Source organism: Hyaena hyaena, unplaced genomic scaffold, assembly GCF_003009895.1.
Source record: "Hyaena hyaena isolate Hyena2069 unplaced genomic scaffold, ASM300989v1 scaffold_415, whole genome shotgun sequence".
In the NCBI taxonomy this organism is placed as follows: Eukaryota; Metazoa; Chordata; class Mammalia; order Carnivora; family Hyaenidae; genus Hyaena; species Hyaena hyaena.
This window is the reverse complement of record NW_024081048.1, coordinates 430,057-452,960: the sequence shown is the minus strand read 5'-3', so window position 1 is coordinate 452,960 and position 22,904 is coordinate 430,057. Positions and strand designations below refer to the sequence as shown.

The 22,904-nt window shown below is 35.0% G+C and overlaps 2 protein-coding genes across 5 annotated transcripts in view; one reads left to right on the top strand and one right to left on the bottom strand.

Annotated features, from left to right (window-relative positions):
• The window catches only part of CD36 (CD36 molecule), a 187,887-nt gene extending 171,714 nt beyond the window's left edge, over positions 1 to 16,173 (bottom strand). For all 4 annotated transcript variants that reach the window (XM_039252470.1, XM_039252478.1, XM_039252469.1 and 1 more), the window contains exon 1: positions 16,076 to 16,173. The gene's annotated coding sequence lies outside the window, so the exon portion shown is untranslated. The remainder of the gene's footprint in view (positions 1 to 16,075) is intronic.
• The window catches only part of GNAT3 (G protein subunit alpha transducin 3), a 52,895-nt gene that overhangs the window by 9,076 nt on the left and 20,915 nt on the right, over positions 1 to 22,904 (top strand). The window contains exons 2-3 of the mRNA XM_039252481.1: positions 9,921 to 9,963; positions 15,238 to 15,379. Coding sequence (XP_039108412.1) covers positions 9,921 to 9,963; positions 15,238 to 15,379 — 185 coding nt within the window. The remainder of the gene's footprint in view (positions 1 to 9,920; positions 9,964 to 15,237; positions 15,380 to 22,904) is intronic.

The window sequence follows — 22,904 nt, the reverse complement described above, 5'->3', positions numbered from 1 at the left end:
TTTTTGGAACAATCAGATAAACTTGAACATAGAATGTATATAAATAACATTTCAGATTAATATAAATTTTGTCAAGCATGAAACTAGTATTGTGATTTTATAGGAAAAAATGGTCTTATTCTTACAAAATGCATTCTGAAATATTTATGGGTGAGGTCTCTACTTTCAAAAGGTTCAGCAAAACAAAGGATGTCATATATATCTGAATAGAGATAACATTATTTCCCATATATTCATAACATTATTTCATAACATATATATATACACATACAGAAAGAAAGGAAACCTGACAAAACATTAGTAATTGGTAAAGGTGAAGGCTATAAAATATAGGTTTTCAGGGGAGTATACGCAAGATGGTAGAGTAGGAGGGTGTTCAGTCCCCTTGTTCCTTGGACACACTGAGATAACAGCTACACATATGCAACAAACTCTGACAATGAGCGGAAGACTGGCAGAACAGGCCTCCACAATTCATTGTAGAGAGGAGTCCACATCAGAAAGGGCAGGAGGGTGGAGACACAGGCATGAACCAGCCCCCCAGCGAGACTAACCACCAACAGAAGGGACACCACAAGTACAGTGAAGTGAGAGGATTAAATTCTACACCAGGCACCCCAGACACTGGGGACCTGCACTAGGAGGAAGTTTCTATAAGCTCTGGCTTTGAAAATCAGCGGGGTTTCAATTTGAGAGGTTTTACAATCAGTGGGGTTGAACTCCAGTTACTTTAAAAATCAGTGGCCTTAACTCCAGGAGAAGCAAGAAGGCAATAGGAAACTGGGCCCCCCACCACATCTTGCAATCTGCTTCAGGAGAGATCAGCACCACTTCAAACAGATTCCTGTTTTAGGGAGAAGGGAAGATACTTTCATGCACCAGAATACCCACAGTTCCTACATCTAAGTTTCTTAACTTGCTGCATAGGGAGCAGGCCCTGCCATTGAGTATATATGCACCACTGCAGTACAGCTAGCCTGGGCACAAAACAAGTGCAACTCAGTGACAACAGTAGGAAGCACTAAGTCACACAGAAGACAACCCTGGAGCACCTGGTTCTAGTAACCAGGGGAGTGTTGCAGTACAAGGTACCACAGGGCCTCTTCTATACAAGGTCACTATTTTGAAGACCCAGAGATATAGCTGACCTTCTTAATGCATAAAAATGAAGACTTAGACAAAAGGAGGAGACAGAGGAATATGTCCCAAATGAAAGAATCAGACAAAAATCACAGAGAAAAAGCTAAATGAAACAAAGATAAATAATACGTCTGATAGAGAATTCAAAGTAATTGTAATAAAGATAATGGACTTGAAAAGAGTGGATGAACTCAGTGATAATTTTCAAAAGATAAAGGATAAAAAAGAACCAGTTAGACATGAAGTATACAATAACTGAAATAAAAATATATACCAGCAGGAATAAATAGCAGATTGGAGAATGCAGAAGAACAATCAGCAATCTGGAAGAGGGTAATGGAAAGCAACCAAGGGGAAAAGCAAAAAGAAAAACGAGTAAAAAATGAACATCAGTTAAGGGAACTCAGTGACAACATTGAGAGTAATAACATCTGGGGAAAGAACAGACATCCAGGTTCAGAAGGCACAGAAAGTCCCTAACAAGATTAATTCAAGGAGGTCCACATCAAGACACATAATAATTAAAATAGCAAAAAGTAATGATAAAAAGAGAATATTAAAAGCAGCTAGATCATGATCTGAGCTGAAGTTGGATATTTAGCAGGCTGATCCACCCAGGTGGCCCAAGACAGTTTTTTCAATAAATGATGCGGGGAAAACCAGACACTTCTATATAAAAGAATGAAATTGGATCACTTTCTTACACCATACACAAAAATAAACTCAAAATGAATTAAAGACCTAGTTGTAAGACCTGAAATCATAAAACTCCTAAAAAAACATAGGCAGTAATGTCTTAGACTTCACTTTTAGCTATTTATTCCTGGAAATATCTCCTCAGGCAAAGGAAACAAAAGCAAAAATAAACTATTAGGACTATATCAAAATAAAATAAAAATTGCACAGCAAAGGAAATAATTAAAACAAAAAGGCAACCTACTGAGAGAAGATGCATGCAGATGTTATCTCTAATAAGAAGTTACACATTTACCAAAATGTGTCAAGACCTTATATGACTTAGCACCATCATCATCATCCAATTAAAAAATGAACAGAGAACCTGAGTAGACATTTTTCCAAAGAAGCATACAGATGGCCAACAGACACATGCAAAGATGGTCAACATCACTAATGATCAGAGAAATGCAAATCATAACTGTGGTGACATGGCACCTCACACCAGTCAGAATGGCTAATATAAAAAAGGAAAGAAATAAGTGTTGGTGAGGATGTAGCGAAGGGAACACATGTGCACTATTGGTGAGGATGTAAACTGGTGCAGCTACTGTGCAAGACAGCACTGTGTTTGTGACCACCCTCACAGCAGCCCGCCACGAGTACATTGAGTGGGTGAGGCTCCGCTGATGCTCTGCAGACCCAGATCTCCGGAGAGGTCTCAGGCGGGCTCAGGGAGCTGGCCTCTGACTTCTAGAACCTGTGGTGATCACTTCCCTGGGCTGGGCCTGCTGATGACCTTCTGATTAGTAATATGCTTGTGAAATACAAAAAAAAAATTTTAAAAATACTGTATGATCCAGTAATTTCACCACTGGAAATTTACCCTAAGAAAATGAAAACACTAATTTGAAAAGACATATGCACCATGCATTTATTGCAGCATTATTTAAATGGGAAATAAACAGAGGCAACCCAAATGTCTATTAACAGATAAATGGATAAAGAAGGTATGGTATATATAACGGAATTTTACTCAGCCATTAAAAGAATGAAATCTTGCCATATGCAACATGAATGGACTTAGAGGTATCATGCTAAGTAAAACAAGTCAGACAAGGAAAGATGCATACCATAGGATTTCACTTATATGTGAAATCTAAAAAACAAAACAGATGAAAACGAAACAGACTGTTAGATACATAGAACTGGTATTGCCAGAGAAGCAGTAGGTTGGGAGGATGGATGAAATAGATGAAGAAGGTAACAAACTTCCAGTTATTAAATAAATAAGTCACAGAGATGAGAATACAGCATAGGGAAAATAGTCAATATTATTGTAATAGCATTGTATGGTGACAGACAGTGACTATATCTATTTTGGTGAGCATTTATTATATATTCAATATATACAATTGAGTAATGGATAGAATTATTGAATCAATATGTTGTATACCTGAAACTAGTAGAATATTGTATGTTAATTATACTTTAATTTAAAAACTAAAATATAGGTTCCTAGTGTACTATTTCCTCAAAGTTCTGCAGGTTTGAAGGCTAGAATAAAATATTAGGAAAAAATAAGCATACATGGAGATATTGTGTGTTATCTGGCAAAAGAAAATATATAAATTTACCTGAAATTTCAATATGACTTTACAAGCAAACCCTACCAATTATCTCATGAATGAATCATTTTAAAATTACATAAACTTTATTTAGGAAATACGCCTTAATGCATTATTTGATAACCTTGACCACAAAACTTAACAAAGACTGTGACAGGCCAATCTTCCTCTTCACAAACATAAATACAGGGACTGAAGTCAATATTAGTAAGCTGATTCTAACAATGTATAAAATATTTTTTAAGTGCATGCAAGTTTTGGGTGGGGGGGACTTACCCCAAGAATTCACGGTTAAAATAGTATTAGGACATTAATTCATATTATTTGCTACATTATCACATTAAAGGAGAAAAATCATTTTAATTCTGTTAGGAGTAATACCAAAAATAAATAATAAATTTCTTTCATCCATTCCTGATAAAACTTCTTATCAAACAATGTATAAAGGCAGTTCCCTTAACCAGATAAACAGTATGTGTAACAACCATCAGAGGTTTTGATCGCACATAGTGAGCAAGGGCTTAAGATGCTTCATGGACTTCACAGTTTCCTGGACCTGCCCCTTTCCTAGTCAATGCTCTTACCAGGGATTTGGGTGAAGGTGGATAGGCAGCATTTAGAGTCTGACAAACAAAGTTAAAATTGTAACTGACTTCTACTAGCAGAAATGATTTGCCCAAATGAGCAAAATAGAATTTAAAAGATATCTTTGACTGATGCTTAAAAAAAAATACACATGCAAAGTATGTCAAAGAATCTGTGTGCTAAGAAGCGATGTGGAAAAAAAGGTAGAAAAATGTTAACTACAACAAATTTTATAAAGGTAAATAATATGAAAAAAAGAGAGAAAGCAAACAAATCATGGTCTGTTATCAAGTGTTCTATTTAAAAATAAGTACCAAGCGCAAAGCCAGGCTAGGTTGCATGCCTAGCCTACCACATCAGAGTATCGGTGTTGTTGATAAATCTCCTGATATCTATGGCACCATTTGCAGTACCGGTGCTTCAGGAGCCTGGCTCCCAAATGGAGTATAGTTTCAAGTGTAAGGGGTCTAAATACCATGTTCCACAAGAAAGGATCGAAAGAATAGAACATACTAAACTTCAAAGTTCTCTTAGAAAGAGACAGAGTATGCTTCCAGTAAGAAAAAATGTTGAGAACTCGCCATATGTTAGAGTACACCCTAGGCATTTCATATCCATGATTTAGCCTGCCCAAACTCTAAGAGGTAAGTATCAATAGCCCCTTTTAATGAAATAGAAAACTAACTCTGATTCAATTTGACCAAGGTGCCCAAAGTCTGAAATAACTGCAAGCCCACACTTGTTTAATTACAAAATGTGACTAATCTTATTACATTTTCCTACCCTAAGTCTAGACTATTTGAAGGGTTGTCCTGTGGAAGAGACAGGCAATTTTGTTGGTGCTCTATAAAGAAAGAGGATTAGGAAGTGCAGTAAAATTGAGTTGGTTCACAAGGGCTAACCTAAATGTTTTCCATGCCTACAGTCTATAAATAGAGGACAAGCAGACACTGCATACCAGTATGCATGAAAAGTACACTGCTTTCATATTAATTTAAAATGAAGAGATTTAAAATAATGTATATGTTGAAATCATTTTGATATGGACATTAGCAGTACATATTTAAAAAGACTAATATGAGAGTCAGAAGACAGAGTTTGTCTGTTTTAAGGTAGATGTGGAACTTTGGATGAGTATCATAATTTCGACTGGAGCCCTGTTTCTCATTCATGGAAGAGATGTGCATAGTTGGCTGATTTCTAAGGTTTTATTCAACTGTACAGTTATGTGATTTTTAAAACCACCTATAAAAAATCTTATGCGTGACAATAAGTTGAAGTGTTTGTTTTCATTTTGCCTCTTTCAACGAGTTGCACAAATGAACAAGCAAGCCTGGAATGTGTTCAGTTGAAGTTCAGTTACAAGAATAGATACCACGTAGCTTTAAATTTTTTTAATATTTGCCCAAAAAATGTGGAATAAAATCTCTAATTCTTAATAATTTATGACTATTAAAATATGAAGCATAAACCTAAATATTTATTTGAGACATTATCCACTTGCAAGAAATAAAGTTTCCTCCATACCCCTTGACCCAGAAAATAATTTAGTGATAAGTCCTTTGGAAGGAAGAGATTATTTCAAGACGCCCTCGGGCTCTGTGAACATGCCGTTTTGATGCTATATTTGACTCTCTAACATGATCTAATCGTACAAGAATGGAATGGCTATTATGAACTAAGGCCCAGAATCATTGTGAGAATGGGATTTGATAATTTATCTCTGAAATGACTTTATAATAGAGTAGCAAAAAATAAGATTTTAGAGAGACTGATCTCTCTTCAGGAATTTTCCTGTTAATGCTGCAACTGACTATACTGACCCTTCTCATAGAAGACTAAACTCACTACATAGAGCAAGGAATGATCCAGACACCTTTCGTAAAGTCTTCCAAAGAAATTACTCATTTGAAGTTTCATAAAAAACTACAGACTATTTTTTTAAATGTGATGATTGATTAATCTACTTACATAAGAAAGGTTATGAGTGACCACCTAAACTATAAAGAATATAATAAGGTAACCTATAGCCTCAGAAATAATTTTGGAAACTTGCCAGGTCTTAGTGTTATCAGTATGAGTACCAGTTAAATTAAGAGATGAGTTTTATTTCTCGAGAGTCTCACATTTTCTCTGAAGTTTTTTTTCCCATGCAAAATAATATAGCCAGTTGTCTTCTGAAAATAAGTGATGTGATATTTCAATGTGATTTTTATTTTATCCTCAAATGCTTTACTCTTGGGCATAGCAATCTTATTAAATGAGATGGTATGCCCCATCTGTCAGTTCATGTTTGATTGCATTTTTAAAAGTCTATGAAGAATGATTACCAAATTGCTGTGGTTGATTTTGCATTAGTAAAATTTTACACTGGGTGGTGCAGACCACACTTGCATAAAACTACAAAGAGAAGTAGGCTGGAGGCTTACCCAATATCATTTCCCATGGCTTTTCCATTCTGATATTTTTGGTATATAAGGTGGGCAGCTATTTCAGAGAAGTGCAGAAACTGGATACATTTAGATAGGGCCTGAGATAAAACAAATTTGCTGTGAAGTAGAATTAAATCTAGGTGTAGTGATATATGTTTATCGCAGCTTAAGAAAACAGTGCCAATCAGGCAGAAATGTTTTAATGTGAAACATATACAATAGAGAGGGCAAAATTTTGAAATATGAGTTTAAAGAACCCATTTGCTTCCTGGAGATTCTACTATTAGGTACTGTTCTAGGTGTTTCAGATATGTCAGCGAACAAAAAAAAAGACCTTTGATCTTGTTTAGTTTGCCTCCCAGTGTTGGAAGACAGACAAGAAAAATTTAAAACAGCATGTGAGTAACTTGTAAATCTGTAGAATAAGATATGTGCTAGGGAAATGTGAAGTAGGGAAAGAAGAATAAAGTGAGTGACATTGAAGTTAAAATTTTAAACAGAGTAGTCAAGTTCCTCTGATCCAATATATCTTTTGATATAAATTTAAATAAAATTCTGAGATTCAGGATTACCAAAAGTCATATTCCTTTTGCTTATACAAAAACAAAGGTTAAGATGGGCAGTTGGCTACCATGCTGTCAAGGGATATAGGTCTGTAAGTTTTCCTCAATTTGGATTTTTCCTGGGGCATTTTGAAACTGCCTTAGCTATGTTACTTTGAAATCTGTCCAAAATTAACAGACCCACTGAGACTTTGAACATGTCCTGTGACCCAATTTCTGGAGCTGCAGAAATATATCAAGCCCCTTGCTTCTCTTAAAGATACAGAAATTAGGATGATAAAACAAAAACATCTACTCTTGGTTTTTTAATTGAGGTAATTGATCCATATCCTATTTTAATGTCATATACCCATGGATAAGGGTTAGTTTTAACCGGAGGATACATTCTAAAAGATATGATTTCATATCAATTATAAAATATGGAATTTCCCAATAGTTTCAAGAGTTGTTGGTGATTGTATCTAAAAATTTTTATCAATAAATTTGTATTATCAGCCTTTACTAACTCTTGGTCATTCTCTGCTTTTCTCCTGTCTATGAAATCAGAACATACAGAGTTCAGGAGTTGCCTGATTTTTTCCTTCCCCACCTCCTCCTTCACATGTTCAGGACTCACAGATAAATACGCTAAAAAAAGTGTTTTTATACTCCATTTTATACTCTATAAATATGCCCTACATATTGTAGGGTCTTTTTTTTTTTGAGAGAGAAAGAGAGAGAGAGAATGTAGGTACATGAGTGAGGGAAAGTCAGAAAGAGAGGGAGAGAGAGAATCCCAAGCAGGCTCTGTACTGTCAGCGCAGAACCCAACATAGGGCTTGATCCCACAAACTGTGAGATAATGACCAGAGCTAAAATCAAGAATCTGATGCTTAACCAACTGAGCCACCCAGGCACCACTATACCGTGGTAATTTTAACCAAATTCTCTCATTATTTTCATTCTCAAGAGTCATACCCATTTTCAGAATCTTCACATGGCAGTCTTCCTTTTACTATTCATCATTTAAAATTTTTTAATGTTTTATTTATTTCTGAGAGAGAGAGAGACAGCATGAGCAGGGGAGGGTCAGAGAGAGAGGGAGATACAGAATCTGAAACAGGCTCCAGGCTCTGAGCTGGCTGTCAGCACAGAGCCCGACACGGGGCTCGAACGCATGAACTGCAAGATCATGACCTGAGCCAAAGTCGGACACTTAAACAACGGAGCCACCCAAGCACCCCACTGTTCATCATTTTAATAAACACTCTTATTTGAATACTCTTGAGTCCTATTGCATTTATCCTGTTTAAAATATAACCATATATATATATCATATAATAACTATATATGCATGTATATAATATCCTACTTTATAAAGCACCCATGTATTAATGATATCATGGTACTATTAGACTTTAACATTTTTTGATCAAGTCCAATTTATCAATTTTTAACTTTTTGTTGTTTGGGATTTTTGAAAGACTTATGTAAGTATATTTTGGCTACTTCAAGTTTAAAGATTTTTAATCTACATATTGCCCCAGAGCTTTTATAGTTTTAGTATAAACACAAACACATATATGTTTCTGAATCAATTCACATTAATTTTTGCTTTGTTGTCATATAAGAGTCAGTGTTCTTTTTCCACATGAACATCCAGTTGCTTAGACATCATTTATTTAATACATGTAGGGTGTCTGTACACTATTGTCTTTACAAAACACTGCAAAATTTCTTACATCCTTGGATTCTTAAGTACAAGCTTTATGCTTTATTTTGCATGTTATTTGCAAATAATTTTATGCTTAATTAGAGTCTTCTGACAATCTCAGGAGGTCAGTATTCTCAGTTTGTAAATAAGGACATTAAGGGGCTAAAGAAATTACCAAAGATATCTCATCCACACTGAAACACACATGAACATGAACACACATGGGGACAGAGCCAGTTTACCTGCAAACCTAGGTCACTTCACTTCAGTACTTCTTGGGTTTCATTTTCCAAGAAATACTCATTAATGGCAAAGCAGACTCAAGAAATATGCTCAAAAAGCCTTGAAACATAGCTTGAAACAGTCACAGATTTTTGTTCATCTAAGGTTCATGTTTTGTATTTTAAAAATCATGTGAATTTTATATCTGTCTATATTATGTTTGCTGAACAGACCAAAATAGAATTGTATATTGTATATCATTAACTAAAATAAATGTTCCAGATAAATTCAACTGATTCTCTATATTATTGCCACCCCCTCCTCCTCTCCCTGGAGTGTATAATCCATTTTCAGATACCCCCACATCATTGTTACTTGTAGGGTTCACTTTGCTTAGTGTTGTTAGTGTTATTAACTTTCCTTTATTTAAATAGAAAACATCTGTGCACCAAGGTAAATATAATGATAAAGATAAGAGCCCATTCTTCCATTAGAATAGCTTCAAACAGTTCTGCAAATAAAAGACTATTGTCTCATTTTCTTTTTTTACAGCCATTTTATCAAAAAAGATATATGAGGTAACCTAGAGTATAGAAAGAGAGATATAGTTAATCTAGAGACTATAAAGTTGAGACCACTTTCCTTGGGCTGCAAACCCAGGAGATATGAACTTTCCAAACTATGTTCAAATGCAATAGTAATTTTTTTCTGAGAGTATACATTTCTTGTTTAAAAAGATACCCTTTACCTTGGAGTCAGACCTATATCTGGATTTAACATCAATATAAAGTAGTTTTATTTTCTTCTGCTATCCTGGAAAGTCGGCAGCTAATGCTTTTCAAGACTTGACAGAGATGGCTGCTCGTCTTTACATAGGAGAGTTGTCTTACATGTTTACTCATCAGAAAATGATAATCACAGATTTTATTATCTATATGGATTTGGTGTAGCAATTGATAACACTCCCATCTCTTTGTTGCAGGAGCGGGAGAATCTGGAAAAAGTACAATCGTTAAACAAATGAAGTAGGTACACACTATTTTGAAATGTTTGATATTTGATGTTTGTGCAGTTGACCAGTCTTAAAAGAAATACTTTTGATTGATTGAAAAATATTGAAATCAAATTGATGGTTTGTATATCCAGGTAGAAGCAGATGTCACGATTCCTGTGCAAATGTCCCTCAACCCTTTAGCAGAGAGCATAACTGATGAGTATTATTGTAATTTCCTTTTTCTTTTAAATTTTGCCTCTTTACAAGATGTCTACTAAAAGCAGTTATGTTTTAAACATGTTAATCTGGGTATAACCCAGGGCTTCAATATTGTGGGTATAAGTCATAAACATTTCAAAGTATGTCAAAGATCCATTTGAATTTAGGAGGAAATTGTAATTTGAACCCAATTGGCATTTTACCTACCTGGGAATAAACGTTTCTGTAAAGTTATTACTATTTCATTTTTTTGCATTTTTCTTTCCTCTTTATGATGAAATCAGTAGACATTAATTTCTTGATGAGACAACAAACATAAAAGTGCTAAAATCCAGGAATATAACTTCTGAAATTATAAAATTTCAATTGATAAGTGGAGATGATTACATAAAATCTCATGGCTCTGTTACTGCTGGAGAATTTTAAAAGACACCTGTTGCCATAGGATAAGATGATCATTTTTTTAACTTATTATTAATTATATGTTGGTGGATCTTGTTCCATGGAATATGTCACATAAGGAAATCATCGCAGTTGATTATACAATTGTCTATTTAGACTGTAAATCACTGATTTTTCCTTTCTTTTTAGGTACCAATGCCACATAAGTTCCATGTCAACAATTATATAAGTCCCACTTTTTGAATTTCTCGACACCTGTACTTGCAACCACATTTTTTTTATCTTTTCTTCCATCTTTGAAGAACAGGACACACCTCTATCCTGCTTTTACTTCTTTTGGGTTCTCAACTTCTTGCACCCAAATCATCTCGCACACCCCATAACACTACCACTGCATTTGTCTGTTATTTTCTTTCTGGTTAAAATCATGCTCAGGTCCCTCCTAACCTTTTTAGCTATCCATTCTCTATGAAGTTAAATGCAATAAATAAGAATATCAATTATTTAGCTATCTAAAAATTAAAACTTTTAAATATATTAAATCATAAATAAAATTAAATAGAAAACTGGAAAAAAATCTATAATAAATGTGATAATTGACTTTTATAATATATATACATAGATAAAAATAGATATATAGAGAGAGATAGATATATAGATTGGTAAGAAAATATAGATTGGTAAGAAAAACAATAAGCTGCCCAATCTATACAAATGGGAAGAGACTATGAACAGACAACTCACAAAGACAAAATTAATGTCTATTTAAATCTATAATGAGGTATTCTTCATCTTAGTGTATTAGAAAACAATAATTTTAAATAATATTATTCAATAAGGGTGAGGTTTTGAGAAGTTAATATTTCTAATTACTACTTATAAACTTATTTGTTATAGCAAATTTATAGATAATTTTTGCAATCTACAAAGTTACCTGGGAAAATAATAATTATTGATCTAAATATATTTCTGAGAATTTTAATAAAATAATTTAATTTTGAAAACTGCAAAAATAATATAAACATGAAAATATGAACAGTTATGCACTGAGAGATTTGGACTACCCTTATTTAAAATAATGATATAGGAGGTAGAATTAAGTACCCTAAATTAAAATAAAACATAGGGAAATAGATTGTGAAAGTATGAGACTATTCATCTTTCAATTGCAATATTTTACATCCATTACAAGTTGTATGTAGATGAGAAAGTTTTAATAGCAGACAATAGTTATAGTCACTGCACAAAAAAGATATAAGATTATATAAACATCTTTACCTCAACTATGACAAATAGATAATTTTTTTAAATGGAAGAAAATATACCAATGTTCAAAGATATTTGCTTCTCAATACTGTGATTTAAAGTTACAATGAACCTTTGTTTTGAACACTGCTGGGCTTTTCGTATTTTCTACAATGAGCAAATATTGCTTCTATTATTAACAAAGAGTCTCCTTATTCTACTTATCCCTTCCTTTTCTCAGTAGGCTCTATAAAAAATAGTCCACATTAGCTCTCTTTCCACCTTCCATTTACTCTAAAACCATTTCTATCACTTCTAACCATTTCTATCACTTCTGCCTCCAGCATGCCAAATAAATTGCCCCTATAAATGTCAGTTATCATATCCTAATTGCCATGTGATATGGAATGTTAATGACTCCTTATTTTAATTTTGTTTGACTCCACTGATCTTTTCTCAAACTTTAGCTTCTAAAATAACTCTTTCCCAGTTTACCTCCTAACCATCTGCTTTACTCCCAGATTCTTTGACTACATTTTAACTGCCTGTGTCTCAAATGGACTAAGTCCCCTTCTGTGTTTACTCTATACCTTCAGATGAAAACTGCTAAAATCCAACGATTTTCACTATGATCTGTCCCAGACTGTCCAAGAATATTTCTTTTAAATTCACTTTGTCTAAACAAGGGAAGCAGATACATCTACTTCTGTATTCTATAGATAGTTCAAAATAAACAACACTACCTTATCTCTCCATCTGGCTTCTATTTCCCTACATTTAAATACAGCAACAGCAGCAGCAGCCTCTAAAGCAATAAATCTGGGTGTAGATATGAAGACACTCACCTTCTCACCAAGTTTAGCCAAATCTACACAAGTTACACAAGGGTGTCATTTAACCCTATTGTCACAGTCTTAGTTTAAAAAGCTTACATTTCTGAATTAGATTAATGCAATATCCTGCTAAGAACTTTCTACCTCTCTCTTCTTTCCTCCATTGCAGTATCCACAATAACACCAACTGATCTCTTTTTTTAAAGAGTGTATACCTTTACAGAATCTTACTCTTCTCAAACTATCAAGATCAAACTCCTTGGCATGTTATATAAGACACTTCAGAATCCAGCTCCTACCTATCTCTTCATTCTAATGGCCTATGACTTCCCCCTTCCTGTTTTCTACATCAGATACTGAACCTACATAGTGCTGTGGACTAATGTACTACAGAAGGTGTACAGCTGTGCAGCTAAGATCAGGGGCTTCAAAATCAGACTGCATTTATTGCCTGACTGTATCATGTGCTAACTGAATAAATTAGGGGTGGTTGCTTCCTTTTTCTATGCCTACATTTCTTTCCTGTAAAATGTATGTAATAATTTTACATACCTTAAAGGACTTATTGTAAGAAATGAGAAGACCTATAAAGCACTTAAAACAGTGCTTGGCACACACTGAAAGCTTGACAATTATAATCATCTGTTTGGTCGTACTTATGTTTCTTCCTAGAATGTTCTTCTTTTTTGCTATCTGGAAATAACTACTCCTCCTTGAAAAATCAACTGCTCATCAATCACTGCCCAAGGGAGTCTCCCCTCAATCTCATAGACCTATACCCAATAAGTCTATTGCTTTTCCTTTTCTGGTTTATTGTACCATATGCAGATATTGTTGTTATACACTGTCACACTGTACAAAAATGGATTTTATGCTCTACTTTCCTATAATCCAGTACTCCCCAATAGAACTTTTTGTGATGACAGGAAGATTCTATCTGCACTTTCCAATATGGCAGCTCCTAGTCACATGTGTTTATTAAGCATTTGAAATGTGGCTAGTGTAAACAAGGAATTAATTTAATTTTAAGTAATGTGTAGCAGCTACTATAATGGACAGTAGAGCTCTAGTCTATATATTTTGGAGGAGGAGAGAAAGTATCATTCACTCATTTTTTTCAGCACATAATGCAGTATGTTACAGAAAATGTCCAGTATAAGCTCACCTAATTTGAACAGATTTAGGAATCAACTGGCAGATACAAAGCTCCATCTCCCAGAAATGTATTTGTGCAGTCCCTGGAAAAACAATACTGCTTAAAATGCCACTAGAGCTGTATTTTTAAAGCATACTTTTAACATTTTGTTCTGTGATATTTCCTTATCCTGTGAGAAAAGGATAGGAATCAGAACTTATTCCAGAAAGAAAAATCTAACTGCCTCTAAATTTATTTGTAATTGCCATTTAAATTTAATAATTAAATAATTTTCCATTTTGACAAAGAACTGACATTTTTTAATGAACTTATTCTTGATGTATTCACAAAGACATTTTACTGCATGTTTTCCACAACCTTTAGTGGTCTGCTTTATTTACTTATTAAAGTTGCTTGTTTAGTACAGCAAGATAAACCTGGCCCTGTTTAAAATAGAAATCCAACCAATTATTGGCAATCAAATACTAAAAACAATCGATAATGGATACAGATTCTTCTCCTACTCTTTGATTGCAGAAATTATTGTTTTTTGAAGGTTTTAATATCTTGGGGAGACTTAGCCTTCTTTTTCTTCTAATGCTAAAGTCTCTCTGTGTAAATAAACACAAATCTTTCATACTATGACATCCAAAATGATGCCTAATGAACATAAGGCACTTCAAAAACCAACAAAAAAAATAAACCAACCAACCCAGAAAGGAACAAGCACATATTATACAATAAAGACACAATAAAGTAATAAGCATAAGCAGAGATTTTAGATCTTAGAAAGTAGACCTATTTTAATCTATTATTCCAAAAGGGTAAGTAAAACTGAGTTCTGATTGAATGAGTGGAAGGAAAAGAATAGTTCAGCCAAATAAATCTCTGAGAATTTCAACTCTGAGAGCTAAAGGCACGTACACAGATGGAAAAACAAGGGATTCAGAAGCAGGTAATTACCTACATTTAAAAAAAAAAAAAGATGCCTTTGTTAATGCTATGAATAGAAAACAGGCACTCCTATTTTCCGGTGTGTCTTAAGTGATAGGAAAAGAAATGAATGTTCTACTAAAGTACTTCACTTCCTCTACACATCATGTTATAAAGTCTAGTTTGAGAACTCTGTATCTTTGTCCTGGGAATCTGGAAATGTTTCTTTTGAAAATAAACACATGTTCTAAGTAAAATGCTCGTCATTTACTAATTTTAAATAATGGTTTATCTAGAGCAAATTTTAAGTCCTCTTTATATTTGGCATAGGAAGATCAAAAAGTAGTTCATTAAACCCCAATGATAATAAAAATCTGTACTCATACAATTGTTCAGGTTTAACATACACACATGGATAATATTTTTGTAAAAAATATATACTGTCATTTTATTCAAGCAAATTATTATTGATGTGTTTTAATATTATAAAAAATATCAATTGCTCAACTCACAAAAACTCTTCATGTTTAAATTATAGGATCATCCATAAGAACGGTTACAGTGAGCAAGAATGCATGGAGTTCAAAGCAGTGATTTACAGTAACACACTGCAATCCATCCTAGCTATTGTGAAAGCCATGACTACTCTTGGGATTGATTATGTGAATCCCAGAAGTGCAGTAAGTATGCAAATAATGACCACTGTAGTGGTAAGATGGAGTCTGAGCCATAAAACAGTAGAAATAAATTTCTTGTATTAATCTACATCAAAAATTTAAGAATGTGAAATATGAATTTTAGAAACTTTAATTCTGTTTAGTGTGAAATTTCCTTTTTTTGTAAATGAAACCTTTCGTTTTGTGTGCTATAATCCTATTCAATATTACCTGGTTTCCTAGGAATCAAATATAATAGCAAATAGTATACTATATTAGAGAAAAATGTTGATTATGTTTCCTAAATACAAAAGAATTTATTCCATAAGATCAAATGGCAATATCTCTACATTTGTTTCCTAAGTTTAATTACAAGTCATTTCATGGAGACTTTATTTTTAGTCATAACATTAGTAAACATTATAATTTTCATTATTGTTCAACAGTAATTACAAAGGCAATGTGGCACAGGGAAATTTTTATTTTATAGTGTTATTTTTTTAAAAAAGAATTCAAAATTGTGTGGTTAAGTAAACTATTTGTATAATAAATATACTCAGGTTGTCAGAGTTCTGTTTATAAGGTAGCATCTAAATAGTTTCATTTATTCTATTTTATATTTTGTAATATATTTCTATAACTATATAGTATTCTCCAAAGAACAATAGTTACCACACCCAAAAGAGGAGTAATAGTGTACAATCAACAGGAAAAACTCACTATTTTTTTTTTTTTATGTTCCGTCCAGGAGCAGCTGGTAGACTCCAGAAGATATCAGTTGAACTGTTGCCAATGTAACTCTTAGATACTTTGTTACACTAACAATAGAAAAGAGAAGAACAGCATATTAAGTATAGAGAAGGATGTGACATCTGTACTTTTCTCTCCCTACTCCTCTTGGAGTTTACGGTGAGACCTTGTAAATTACCATTGGAAGCCAGGATGAAAAGAAAAATGCTTCTTTCATGCTGTCAATTTTAAAGGAAATGGTAAATCCTCTTCTTGTTCTGGCTTTTCCCAACAAGGAGCACAGAAATGCTAAATATGTTCTTAAGGCAGATCATTTGTAAAGCGGTCCGGAGTTCCTCTAGGCTCTCCTTCCATTTCTAGCTTTCCTCGAGCTTGGCTCCAGTATGTCACCTACTTCTTTAGATTACAGTTCCCTTTCACATGTAAAAGGGGAACTTGGGGGGACTCAACTCCAATATCTTTGCGTTGTTTACCGTCCCATGACCTGATGATCCATTTTTTATTTAAGGGTAGTTTGGTTATAGCTCTGATTCTGGCTGTTCCTAAGACTCTGAGACTTTAGTTTAGCTCTTTAGAAGCAACCTGGTGTCATCCTCATGTTTAAAGAGGTGTAAAATCAGAACCAGAGAGGATGAGCAGTGTGGCCAGCACTGTATAGCTAATGTCTGGGGACAAAACCCACTTCTCCTAGCTTCCACCAGAGTGCTTTTCCCTAAGCAAGGATTTTTGCACAAATACTTCTAATGGCCAGGAATGATTGCTAGTCTGCGACTGGTTAGAGTCTTAATGACTTGGTATGCAGGTGGAGTGAAAATAATAGACTCTGTAGATTGCTGCCAGTACGCTGAAAATTAAAATGAATGTAAATTATTCAGAGTGTACATTAAATGGCAAACACAGAGTGATGTATGCAGCACTCAACAACTGACGTGACTTCTCAGGAGGACCTTTGTCCTCAAGTGTCAAACATCACAGCTGGCAGGTACTACATAACTCAGATTTTGATTTCAATTGTTGATAACTATAGTAGCTTTGGTGACATTCTTTAGCATTTGATTTTAAGATCAATATACTCTTTACCTGGCTTAAACTTTTTAACAGATTAATTGCTAAGCATCTGTGGCTTTCAGAGTCCTATTGTCCCACAGGTTTCAATTTAGCTTTCTATTTATTAAATTTCTATATTTTTACATCATCATTCATGCATCACACAGATTACCATTCAGAGAGAGAAGGAGTCTAAAAATAAAACCTCCATGAGCTTTATTGGCTATAGCTTTGTCAATTTGGACACGTTATTTAATCTCCGTATGCTGTGGTTTCTTTATCCACAAAAGTTAGTGCTTTTTTCACTTATTTTCAAGGACTATTACAGAAAGAAACAGATATATAGGAAATTCACTTAAACACATAATCTTGTGGGGCAACTGTGTGGCTCAGTCAGTTAAACTCCTGGCTCTTGATTTCAGCTCAGGTCATGATCTCACACTTCGTGAGATGGATGAGCCCTGCCTTGAGCTCTGGACTGATGGTGGGGAACCTGCTTGGGATTCTCCCTCCCCTGCTTGCTTCCCACTCCTCCCCTTATCTCTCAAATTCTCACTCTCTCAAAATAAATAAACTTAAAAAACCCAAAATATTGTAAGATCCTAGTAAATATTGAGTATTTGCTCTCCAATAATCACTGTGAATATAAGCTCATCATAGAGTTACGTATTAAAGTCCATGCACACCCAACATCATTTGAAAAAATTCTATTTCATTAAACTTTTATTTATATAGTTATATGGAAACAGTATTTGCCCTAAAGAGAGGGAAGACTGATACTGAACAAGTAATTACAAAGCATCACCTATTACAAAAGGGTAGTACAGCTCAATGGGAAGCTAAATCCTCACTTGTGGAAACAAGTACTGAGAAAGGAAGTACTATCACCAGTGTGGGTGGGGAATAATAATAATAATAAAGTTTCTTTTAAGAAATACTGAGTTTAGAGGCGCCTGGGTGGCTTAGTCGGTTAAGAGTCCGCCTTTCGCTTAGGTCATGATCTCGCGGTTCGTGGGTTCGAGCCCCGCGTCGGGCTCTGTGCTGACTGCCAGCTCAGAGCCTGGAGCCTGCTTCAGATTCTGTGTCCCCCTCCCTCTCTGACCCTCCCCTGCTCACGCTGTCTCTCTCTCTCCTAGAAATAAATAAAAATTAAAAAAAAAAATACTGAGTTTATAAATTCCATAACATGTCCGCATGTGTAAGTGGTTGAAATGTACATTTCAAGTTCAAAGGAGATAATTTGATGAGAGATCTAAATCTTAGTATTATTGGCATTACACTATGGCATATAATTTATATTAAGGAAGTGGGTGGGATGGAAGAGGTCAAATGCTTAGATTGAGAAGATAAGGGTGTAAAGGAGAGTAGCGACTTAGATGTCCATGTTGAAAAAGTAACATTTTCTGGTCATCTGAGAGGACTAAGAAAATTTGGAGGAGATGGTTGGATAGTAAGGGGAAAACCAAATTATATGGAGTCACAAAATTCAATACAAAGGTTCCAAAGGGAACTTATCTAAGCTAAAAGTTGTTGTGAGGTCAAAAAGAAGTATATTTAAAATCTACAGAGGCACCTGGGGTGGCTCAGTCAGCTAAGTGTCGGACTTCTGCTCAGGTCATGACCCTGCAGTTAATGAGTTCAAGCCCTGTGACAGGCTCTGTGCTTAGAGCTCGGAGCCTGGAGTCTGCTTCAGATTCTTTACCTCCTTCTCTCTCTGCCCGATGCCCACTCACGTGCTGTCTCTCTCAAAATTAAATAAACATTAAAAAATAATAAAAAATTAAAATCTACAGGATTTAATAATATAGAGATCACTGGGGATATCATGAGACAGGTTTTTAAAAAGTTGTGGACGGGAGCACTTGGGTGCCTCAGTCAGTTAAGCATCCATCTTCGGCTCATGAAGATCCATGAGATCATGGTTCGTGGGTTCGAGCCCTGCATTGGGCTCTGTGCTGACAGCCAGCTCTGAGCCTGGAGGCTGTTTCAGATTTGTTTCTTCCTTTCTCTCTGAACCTCCCCTGCTTATGTCTCTCTCTCTCAGAAATAAATAAAAAACATTAAAAAATAAGTAAATAAAAAGTTGTGGATGAAGAATCCAATGAAATACATTGAGATACAAGAGGAAGATATGGGAACAGTTTTAAGACATTTTAGCAACTATAGCTGAAGAGTATAGGAGAAATAGGAATATAGGAGTATAGGAGAAATTTTCTTCAGGATGCCACTCACATCTCTTTGGAGCTATCTGAAAAATGTGAGAAATTATTGGAGAACCCTTAAAGTTTCCCTAGAACATATAGTCTGAGCTAATTAATGCATTTCATTTTGCTGATTCATTTGTTCTACAATATTCCTGGGACGTGTACTATGTGTTAGGTTCTGGTGTAAGTGTTAAGGATGTAGAAATGAATAGAACAGGGGCGCCTGGGTGGCTTAGTCAGTTAAGCATCCGACTTTCGCTTGGGTCATGATCTCACGGTTCGTGGGTTCGAGCCCCGTGTCGGGCTCTGTGCTGACTGCCAGCTCAGAGCCCGGAGCCTGTTTCAGTCTGTGACTCCCTCTCTCTGACCCTCCCCTGCTCACCCTGTCTCTGTCTCTCTCTCCTAGAAATTAAAAAAAAAAAAAAAAAAGAAAGAAATGAATAGAACAAAAAAAAATCACTTTCATGTGGTTGTAGTCTAATATACAAGATACAAAATAGGGGTGCCTAGATCGCTCAGTCAGTTAAACATCTGACTTTGGCTAAGGTCATGATCTTGCAGTTTGTGAGTGTTGAGTCCCTCATCAGGCTCTGTGCTGACAGCTCAGAGCCTAGAACTTGCTTCAGATTCTGCATCTTCCTCTATCTCTGCCCCTCCCTGCTGATCCTCTGACTCTCTCAAAAATAAACATTAAAAATATTAGAAATATATACAAAATAAAGAAATATGCACTATGTAGGTAATAATAAGTGCTATCAAGGCAGGCAGGGGGTTGGAGAATAAGGAAAGAATAGAAGAAAGGGTGACCCTGGAAGACATTCTTGAGATGGCGATATTTGGGAGGAAACCTAAATGAAACAGGAGATGAGTCACAAGGGAGACACGGAGGGAGCAGCCATTCAAATGCTCTCAAAACGGGGGATTGGTGAGTTTAAGAAAGAGTAAGAGGTTTAATGCATCTTGAGGAAAGAGAGACAAATTGTGGGGGAAGGGAGAGATTGAGATACACATACACAAACACAGAGAGAGAGAAATAAAATTGAAAAGAAGTACATGAGTCAAAACCTTGTGAAACTTTGTGAGCCACGGCATGGGATTTGGGTTTTGAGTGTGATGGGAGTAAGATAATAAGTAGGAGTTCAGTTTTCCATCACTTTGGCAATTATGTAGAAGACAGCTTTTCAAAAAAAAGACAAGTTTTCATAAACCTTGTTAATTTTGATAATATATATTATCAAATATATAGTTCCTTAACCATACGGATTTTGATTCTTTTTTTTTAATGTTTTATTTATTTCTGAGAGAGAGAGAGAGAGAGCATGAGCAGAGGAGGGTCAGAGAGAGAGGGAGACACAGAATCTGAAGCAGGCTCCAGGCTCTGAGCTAGCTGTCAGCACAGAGCCTGACGCGGGCCTTGAACCCACGAATGGTGAGATCATGACCTGAGCCGAAGTCGGCCGCTTAACCCACTGAGCCACCCAGGTGCCCCAGATTTTGATTCTTTAAATTACTATGTCTGCCCTTTAGTAGCTGCAGAAGAACTTCAAGAATTACAATACAGCATGTCCAATAAGATATTCCTTATGGTTAAAGAAAACGATGTATTGCCAGGGATTCTCAGCTCAGGCTGCTCATTTGTGTCACCCAGAAGATTAAAAAAAAATACCTTTGTAGAATCTGACACCCAGAGGTTCTGCCTCATTTGTTTGGGTTGAGTTCCTGGTTAGCAGTATTTTTAAAAAGTGCCCCACACGCTTATCATGCACAGCCTGGCTTGAAAATCACCCCTGTTGCCTTCATCTCTGGATGCAATAAACTAAAAAATAAAAGGTCTTGAAAGACAAAATCAAACTGATATGATGGCCTGCCCTTGAGGGAAGTACCAGGATTAAAGTGGTGGCTAAAGAACACGTTATGACATTTACATATTCAAGGTGAGACTATTTTCATCATGGTTATCTACCAAATAAAGTGTATTTAAATTGAAATTGGAAAAAACTTTTAAGTGAAAGAGTATATTAGAAAAATAAGAAAAATTAGCTTATAAAAATAAGCTAATAAGGCATGTCATTTTTTTCCCTTTAGGAACAAATTGGTTTGAACAGCTGTTTCATTGCATCATTTGTCCTGAATGACACTTTAATAGTGAAGGAGGCACAGGGGTCGATGCCAGCTCCACTGGCTGGGTCCTATTTCGCTGGGTTTGCAGAGCTTTCTCACATTCAACCAATCGGGAAGAAGGACCTGAAATTTTATTCTGTGCCAATACAGGAAAATGGGTTCAACTCTTAGATTTTGGCCATTTTACGATTTTTGGCTTAATGCTCCCCTATCTGATCAGTTTGGATTAGCAATAAAATCTTAATATGAAGAAGGATGTAGAAGATTTTTAGTCTTAACAGAGCCTCTCTTTAACAAGGAGAGACATACCTTTAGTCTTTAATGCAAAGAACAGATTTTTAATAAAATGATGAAATAATCCATTGTCACCATTTTAAAATAAATAATTGACTTGTATCAGAAAAGCAGCAAGTTCCCAGTGACAATTCTTCACTGGGGTGCACCTGACATTGTACCAAGTAGTTTGGGTTTGACTCTTCTTCTGATGCTCATTGTCTTTATTGGTTTGGCCAAACAACCTCTTACTTTTAGATTCATTTGTAAAACGGAAAAAAAATCGTGTCTACGTGACTAGTGTTCTGACGATTCTGCAAGACATTACAGGTGTTATAATATTATGTGCTAGAGAGAATATGAGTATGAGCTTTGGAGTCTGACAACCAGGATTTGAAACCAGATTTCATTTGCCTGGTCCAGTATCATGGTCAATAATTTAATTTCTTTGGAACTTAAATTCTTAATTTTTGTCATAAAATGGCTTTATTAGTTTAAATAAACTGTGGACTATATTATTTACTTGATAAAGTTTTATTTTCTTCTTTCTTCTTACCTTCAAATATCCCATCAAGACTAACAAAGTAGCTGCTTTTTTCCTTTATTTCATTTTTTCTTCTTTTGTTCTTTCCCTTCTCTTCTATTTTCCTTTTCTTTTTTTCCTTCTCTTCTACTTTCTTAATGAAATCTTCACCTCTACCCTATTGATTAGCCTCAAAGGCATGCAATCAACAACACCTGTACAGATGTCCAAAAACCGTGTGTATATAAATACTTACCGTTTTGATTTATGATTGCAAATGATACTTTTGGTAAATTATATTGAATTTTATTTTCCATTTTATCTCTAATTCTTGCATGGTATTTTTATTTCCTGGAAAATTTATGGCAAAGATCAAAGTGCCAGATTATATCAGATTCATTACTCTTTTATCCTTGCATCTTGACTCTCTGCAAGCTCAATGGATTTACATTTAGGTACTATTATCCCCTCAGACATCATATTCAGAAGTTAATGACTTTTAATAAAATATCCTCAATTCATCACATAATGCAACAGAGTTTTTGTAATGGAGGACTCTTCACTCAGCCATTATAAGGAAACTTAAGGGGCGCCTGGGTAGCTCAGTCTGTTAAGCATCTGACTCTGGAAT